Raw genomic sequence first — 8,148 nt, forward strand, 5'->3', positions numbered from 1 at the left:
AGCCACCATCTCCTTATCCTTCCCTTCGCATAACCCCCCCCACCCCCCCCCACCGGGCGCCGTCCTCACCCTCGCCGCGACCCCGCCTCCGCCGCTAGGTTTCAACTGCCCGCCTCCCGGCCTCCGCTTCTCCCGGTAAGCGTCTCCGCCGCGCGCGCCCTCCGCTCCGTCCTGGCGGAATTGGTTTGCGTTTCTGATTTCGTTGAGGGCGCGCCCTTGTCGCAGGGGAAAGGAAGGGGAGGGAGAGGATGGCGACGCCGATACCGCGCGAGTGGACCGGGCTGCAGCAGTTCCCGGCGGCCACCCAGACCAAGCTGCACGAGCTCCTCGGCAAGCTCAAGGAGGAGGTACTCCACCACACGTCTATGCAACGTTCTGCGCGTGAATCAGTTGCTACCTCCGGTCTAAAATAGATGTCATACGGGAATGTGTGCAGTTGGAGGTCTAATCATTAGCGCACATGGAATTACTTTTGTCTACCGTCATCAGAAATACCGCAATGTCGTTATAGTTTGGTTAATGTTAAATTGATGAGTGAGGTTATCATTGTCCTAAATGACAAGTGAATCGGACCAGAGGTAGTAATTTAGCTAATGATGGTTGTGTTTTCTGGTTGGTTATGTGCTGTTACGAATTGGTAATGTTCTGCTTCTGTTTGTGATGTGAAGAACGTGAGCACATTAACAATTCTGGTGATGGGGAAAGGTGGAGTGGGCAAATCATCCACAGTTAACTCCATCGTCGGGGAGAGGGTCGCCACTGTCAGCGCATTCCAGGTTTTGCTTCTCCCTGTTCTAGTTTCTGGTTGGGACTCTTGCTGGAGTAGCTTACATGTGGCTGTGTTGTTGGGTGCTGTGATGTGCAGTCCGAGGGTCTGAGGCCAACGATGTGCTCCCGCACAAGGTCGGGGTTCACCTTGAACATTATCGACACTCCTGGGCTCATTGAAGGTGGATATATCAATGAGCAGGCTGTCGAGATCATAAAGAGGTATGCACATTTCAGCATGTTATGCTATACTCTTGCTTGGCTGTAAGTGAAGTGATTAGATACAGATTGTATAGCATGTAACTTAGGGTTTTATATGTCACTGTGGCCTGACAAAGGATTGCCAATTTGAACGTAGTTTAAGGAAGGATTGTTTCTTATTATCTGGTTGCTTTTGGTTGGATGCTTTTATGTAGTGGAATTAGCAAGGTCTTTTGGTGAAACATTTTAAAAACATTGTTTCGACATGAAATGCTACATGGCTGATCCTTATTATTATTCTCTTGTGAAATATGTGCTGAAACATCCGCTTGGGAGATGCATTTCCTTATTATTATTCTGTACAGCCATAACCACACTCTGGTTTACAATTGATGGGTCTGTCTCTAGTGAAGCACTTCATAACCTTGACTGAATTTTATAAATTGAACAAGACCTTCTTGCAACTTGAAGATCTTATCTTATGCAATGTGAGGACACAGAACAGAGAATTTAATAAAATGTGCAGATATTTGGGTTAGGGTGCAGTCTTAACTTTTCTTTCTCTTATGCATTTACAAAAATTTCCGAAAAAATAACCTTTTCAAAAAATAAATCACAAGTGTGGAATTTAGCAAGTCATTACTTTCTCAAGCAAACAAAAAAATGATGTCAATTTTTTTTCTGACAGTAAATGTTCTGTTGGAATTGTGTTCTGGCCTGAGGGTAGTTCATTAAATTGACTTTGTGAAATCTTCCTGGTTTGGTGGTCTCACTAGTCACTAACATGTGACCCTTGGATCCACATGAGAGTGAGACATTGACTAGCAAGTGCCAATGAGTGAAGTAGCAACTCCTGAAGTCCATTTTAAATTAAAATGCATGCATCTTAATGTTATTAATGCTATCACAGGTTTCTTCTGGGCAAGACTATTGATGTTCTCCTGTATGTGGATCGCTTGGATGCGTACCGAATGGATACACTGGATGAACAGGTTATAAAAGCCATCACCACTTCATTTGGAAAGGACATCTGGCGAAGAGCACTTGTTGTGTTGACCCATGCTCAGCTCTCACCGCCTGATGGAATTGACTATAATGAGTTCTTTACGAAAAGATCAGAGGCACTTTTGCGATGCATCCGTTCAGGCGCAGGAATCAACAAACGAGAATATGGGGTAATGCATGTTTTCATTTGTAATATGATCAGTTCCATCACGCTCTGTGGAATGCATATGCATATACTAGGAGGTGCAAATTGTGTTTAGTTTCCTTAGCCTAGACTAGTCATTTTCTGCCATTTTTTAGTTGGACGTACTCCCGTGGAAGAATCTTGGCTTTCATTTCCCTTAATATGAGTGCTAGAAACAACACTAGCTGCTAGATGAAGGCTACATGCAGATATATCTATTAGTTTATGCCATTAACCTTGCATGTTCATCATTTCCACTTTTCCAGTCAGGTTAACTTGCTAGTTAGTCTCCATGTGTAACTGAACCTGGTGTATTTTCAGTTTTAGGCATTATACTGTGCTGACTGCAGTCTAGAGATGTTTAGTTTGCAAATATTATTCATGGTTATGGCCTTAGATTCTGCTGATAGTAGTGCAATTTGTCAATTTCATCCTCCAACTGGCAGCTGTGTATATAGCCATTTAGCATGTATACAAAATGAAGTTCAGTTTTGCATTTCAATCATCAGCAGCTCAGCAGAATGTACGTGCTGTATAATTTGTGTTTTGCTGTTTGGCTCTTATCCTTGTACCGGTAATTCAAGCAATATTTGGCAAGCCTTCAATAATTTCTCAAGTAGTTATGCTCCTCCATGGCTCCATGTGCTTCATCCCTAACTCCCTAGTGTTGGCCATGTCATAATTAGTGGGGGGAAAAAACTGTAGCTAAGTTGCGGTATCAGTACTAGTTACTTTTGTCCTACCCTCTGATTTAATGTATATTGCAGGTCTCTCTGTACACTTATGAAATCATTAAAATTCATTTTTGCATGTGAGAATTAGTTATAATGGAAGCTCTACATTTTCCTTATTTTAGGATTTCCGCTTGCCAATAGCATTGGTGGAGAACAGTGGAAGGTGCAAGAATAATGAGCATGGGGAGAAGGTTTGTCTGTTTCATGCTGTATTTGACCTAACATTTCTTTGTGCTCGCATCTTGATGGTTGATAGATTCTCCTGACGGTTGGCAGATTCTTCCGGATGGTACTCCATGGGTTCCAAACCTGATGAAAGAAATTACTGCTGTCATCTCAAATGGGAGCATGCCCATTCATGTTGACCAGAAGTTAATCGATGGTCCAAACCCCAACAATCGCTGGAAGATGTTCATACCACTTATCCTGGCTGTGGAGGTTGACTATAGTACATAATATTCCTTTCATTCACACCCTCAAACAGAATTCTTCACTCATACCTTTCATAACTCGTTTCCAGTACTTCTTGGTGGTCAAAGGAATCCGGAGGGCGATACATGCTGATATTGCAAATGGGAAGGTGGATGACTGGGAGCAGCGCTACCGGGACTTGGTCGGAAGCAGGGACCCTATAGAGCAGAAAGGTTCTCGGAACCGCAAGGCCTAAGTTGGTTTACTGGAGCGGATCTCATTCCAATCGTGACCCTACCGTTCCTTTTCCTAATTCTGTGTTGGGGGCTTTATAGAGTTCGCTGGGACAACTTGAACAAATTTGCTCATGTTGTAGTTGACAAGAATGTGCACTTCGTTTTATGATGCTTGCCCTCAGCGCAATTTTGAAGCAAAATCCCTGCTTTTTATTGTTTCTATAAAATGGCATGAAAACATGCTCTGGAGTGGCTTTGAACAGACCCCTTGATGATTTGATGTGAGGTGAGAATTATGTTTCGGTGCAAAATTCGAAACAAAGCGACATTTTGATTTAGTTTGTGTTCGGTGGTTGCCTGAGCTTCTACGAAACATTGAACTTGTACCCAGAAAGTTTCATCGTATTATTTTGTTACGGATACATAGCATGCAACCATTCGAACTAGCAGTGACGTGTTCGCAGCGAGAGCACTGAAAGTCTGAAACATCTCCTGTGGCATAGCTAGCTTTTATTCCGAGCCAGAAGCCCAGGTGTGCCGGTAAAAAAGAACTGAAACCTTGGCTCCTCTGGCAGAAAAGGCTTCATTCTGGATCAGAAACCATGGTGTGCCTGTAAAAAGTTTCAACGAGTTCAAAAGTTCCTAACAAAAGTTTCTAGCAAACTTGCAGTGCGCCACAACATCTCACTCTTTGTGGCACTGTTAACAGCAACAGATAGGCATATGCTGATGTGCACGGGGACACGGCAACACAATTCCAAATCAGTGACAACTGCTATACATATATAGTAGTATGACAGAAGCATAGCAGTACAACACAAACTGAAGACAACATTTCTCCTAAGCAGGTTATGCGTATGTACATCTGGCGACACACCTGAGCATATAGTTCTTAGTCCGCTCTTTCCCTCCAAAAAGAAAAGGTCAACTATATGTCTAAATCTACAAGCCCTGCTAAAACTGCATGAAGCACGGAAGGGCCTATTGCCTTAGCCTTTGTATTTTATGAGAGCTACAAAAATCTTGGTATGGCTTGAAATTGTTTTGCCATGTTACAAATTGTTTCCTCAAGCATTTGTACACTTTTTCCTCATCAGACTGAATTTCCATGTCTGGGGTATCAAAGTCCATCCTCAGTGGGCCGAAATCAAACAAACAAGTTGCAGCTTGTTCAGGTTCAGAATCAGGAACTTTGGCTTTTCCACATACAAATGTTGTAAAGATTTTATCCTGATATGGTGTTGCAGATGTATATAACGGATTGTCTAGCTTCCGATCTTCTTTCTCCTTTCCAGCATTTCCATCTAGGGTGAATGTATGTTCAATCTGAGGCTCATAACTAAAATAGGGCTTCTCGTGATTCAACCCTTGTAAAGCATCAAAGTTGTGCGTGTCAGCAATTGATATTACAGGATCTAAGGCTTCAAGAACTTCTCTACATTGATCGCTTACAGAGTCGGTTTCTAAATTTGCTCCTTCAGAAAAGCTTTCTATACCCTTGTTTATCTCTTCCATTGCAAGTAGAACATGTACGGGCAGTACTGGACCAACAAGTGCATTTGGAGATTGTACCTTGCTAGTCAGATAGTAACTTACGCTTGAAGGTTTTGCCAACAGGAAAGGTCGAAGTTTATCGTGTGCCAAACAGGTAGGAACATCTAAATGTTCACCTACGGTTTTCTCTGTGCTGCATGCTAGCATGTCCTTGTATTTCGAGAAGGTAACATGAAGGATATTTGATGGTAGGCTGTTCAATATTCTCTGGCATGCAATTTCAAAAATGTTCATAGGGATACTAGCATTGCATAGAAAATCTGAAACTGATCGAGAAGATGAACTAGAGTTATCTTCTGCATATTCTGACACAGCTTCACTAACAATAATTTGGCCCATCTGTTTATTGACACCAGAATCATGCTTCACCAATGCATTGCACAGATTCCCTTCCAGATATTTAGATAGGAAATGCAACTTCATTAAACTATATCTCAAGGGGAAATCTTCACACGGAGTGTCAGGAAATATAGATGACTTACTAGTCCTGGCTGTATGTTGTGATTCATCACATGGGGTATCATCATGCGATGCTGATGCACGGTACCTTTGCATTTCTAACTTCCCCGATGCTTTCAGACAAATCAAAGCAAAGCCAGGAAATGATGGCTCCGACACCAAGAGGTCGTGTGGAAGCACATAGTAGCCAACAGTGGGGTTCTTACTTGGTTGGGAAGCATAGCCATCTCTTGAAACAGGCCTTGAGAATAAATCTTTCACTATTCCCTTGCTGCAGCTGCAGTGCTGATTTGTCAGAGAAAACCGTGATGGAAGATCCCAAGCATACAGGTGAGAATTCTCAGGACAGCCTTGCTCCTTAGGTCCATAACAGAACACACTGAGCTCGCCTGTCCAGAACGAACCAACCAAAATAGCAAAACCAGAATTCGATGCCCACTCATGTTCCTTGGAAGGTCTCAATTCAGAAAGCCGAAACATAGCAACATCGTTAGGGCTCTCAAGCTCATGTTGCCATGCCAACACAGGTGTCAGCGGCTGTCTCACATCAAGGAGAATCAAATAACGCTTTGTCACCACTGAGAAATGGAAATGATCAAACCCAGCCCTGCAGAATGCAAGATACTGATCCACCCTAGCAAAAGGGTCAGTTTCAAACAGTCCTGGCATCCCAACTCTTGCCAAAACCTTGCACTCACCACAGTCCCCAAATCTCAAGTCAATCAAAAGAATGGATTTTGAACTCGCAACGATTACCATCCATGGTTGAGTCCCATAGTCACAGCTTAGCCAGTCCCCACAGTCATCCTTGCTGCCAAAATCAATTTTCATTTTTCCACCATGCCGCGTATCCAGATTGAACCAGCACAACTCCCCACTCTCGAGCAAAACAATACATTCAGACGGCAAATGCCTGCTCCAGCAAGCATGCACGATGACAGAGTCGAACCCCTGCTTGGCAGCTGGCACTAGGGCCGGAGTACCCAAACCCCGTGACTCAACCCTGAACCAATTCAGGGAGTGCATTGTCACGGCAAGCAGGAACCCCTCAAGGCTGTCTTCCGGCTCTGACGGCCAGGACGGCTCATTAACAGCGGTAGCAAGCTGCTGGATGCGTTGACCCGGGTGCATGAACCCAACCCTCTGAACGACCGGCGAGACGGGCGTGGAACCCGTGGCCGTGGTGGCATCCAGAGTAACAAAGGCAACATGCTCCGCATTCTCGGCGTAGGGGAAGAAGAGGATAAGAGAGCACGAGGAGATGCGGGGGCGGCGGAGGACGGCGATCAGATTGGACGGAGGCGAGGAGGGCGGAGACGGCTGCGGGAGGAGTGTCTCAGAGAGGGAGTCGAGGTCGGAGCGCGGGAGGAAGGAGGTGCCCCGGACAAACGAGCGGAGGTGGCGGTCCAGGCGGTGGGTGGAGGAGCGCAGCGGCAGGATGGGGTAGGGGAGGGAGAGCAGCGGGGCGCGAGGCGGGAGAGGGGAGAAGTGGAGCGGTCCGCGGGAGGCGGCGGCGGCGGGCAGCGGAGCAGCGGAAGGCGCCGCGAACACGGCAGAGACCGGGAAGAGGAAGCGCCAGTCCTCCGAGAGGTTCATGGAGGGCAGGGGCGCGGCGAGCGGGGCCCGCCCGCGCAGGCGCGGGAGGGAATCGGCGGCGCGGCTGGAGCGGGAGCGGGTCGAGTGGAGAGGGGCGGCGGCCGCCACGCGCTGGAGCGGGAGGTGGAGCAGGGAGCCGGCCTGGTCGGCGGGAAGGTTTTTGGGTGAGGAAATCGTGGGAGCCGGCGCCTCGCTGGAGAGGTTTTTGTGTTTTTTTTTTGTTCTGTGATGGTGGCCTGGCGGCGGCGGCCGGCGGCGCGGTCGGTCTGGAGCTGTTTTTTTTTTTTTTTTTGATTCATCTGGAGCTCTGGTTGAGGGCACGGGCCTTAAACTCCTTGAGACAGCCCCGCGCAGTCGTAGAGAGGAGGCCTGCTTGGTTTGCCTTTTTTTTTATGTTCTGCTTGGTTTGCTGAAGTCCCAACTCTTTCTGCTTCACGCCTTCCCACACGTCTGTCATGCGCATAAATAAGAATTTTACTGATAAAAACTATACGAGCAATGATCACCAGGGGCTACTATTGATTTACTCCATTGTCTGACCAAACACCAATGCATGATGGTGTGCATATTTCCATCTGCTCTATTACGTAGGGTCTTTATATGATTATTATATCTTTTCTTTGTTATGAAGCATTCTCTATGTATAAACTTCTATAAATTAGCACGGGTCAAGTTGGAACAAGATTACTTAATATTGCAATATTAGTGTAACGTATAATCTTAACATGTAGTTATTTGAATAGTTAAACTTATACTTCTATCTAAAATTTGAAGTATTCAATCTACTCTATATACTATATCTTTAAAATAAATTCTTTTACATGTAATATGATATTGTGAGAGATCCGTCACAGATCAAATAAAACAGTTATAATTGTTATCTATGTAATTTTGATATATAAATATAAATTACGCTGTCTTAAATTCATCTAGAAAAAAGGACTCAATCAGTTTATGCTGGAGAAAAATCTAGACTTTGTTCATGATTACATTAGGGAGA

General features: G+C 45.1%; 2 protein-coding genes across 2 annotated transcripts; one reads left to right on the forward strand and one right to left on the reverse strand.

The window, feature by feature from the left end:
- On the forward strand, positions 1 to 3,801 carry LOC112877684 (translocase of chloroplast 34, chloroplastic). Its single transcript, XM_025942040.1, has 8 exons — positions 1 to 135; positions 226 to 347; positions 669 to 776; positions 866 to 990; positions 1,880 to 2,144; positions 3,015 to 3,083; positions 3,169 to 3,330; positions 3,413 to 3,801. Exons 2-8 carry the CDS (start codon positions 249 to 251, stop codon positions 3,557 to 3,559), a joined length of 975 nt encoding a protein of 324 aa, XP_025797825.1. The 5' UTR covers positions 1 to 135; positions 226 to 248; the 3' UTR covers positions 3,560 to 3,801.
- A 500-nt stretch (positions 3,802 to 4,301) lies between these two features.
- LOC112878291 lies at positions 4,302 to 7,407 on the reverse strand. The gene has a single exon (XM_025942739.1). It carries the CDS (start codon positions 7,146 to 7,148, stop codon positions 4,521 to 4,523), a length of 2,628 nt encoding a protein of 875 aa, XP_025798524.1. The 5' UTR covers positions 7,149 to 7,407; the 3' UTR covers positions 4,302 to 4,520.
- Between the last annotated feature and the right edge of the window lie 741 nt (positions 7,408 to 8,148).

This window comes from Panicum hallii, chromosome 9, assembly GCF_002211085.1.
Source record: "Panicum hallii strain FIL2 chromosome 9, PHallii_v3.1, whole genome shotgun sequence".
NCBI lineage: Eukaryota > Viridiplantae > Streptophyta > Magnoliopsida > Poales > Poaceae > Panicum > Panicum hallii.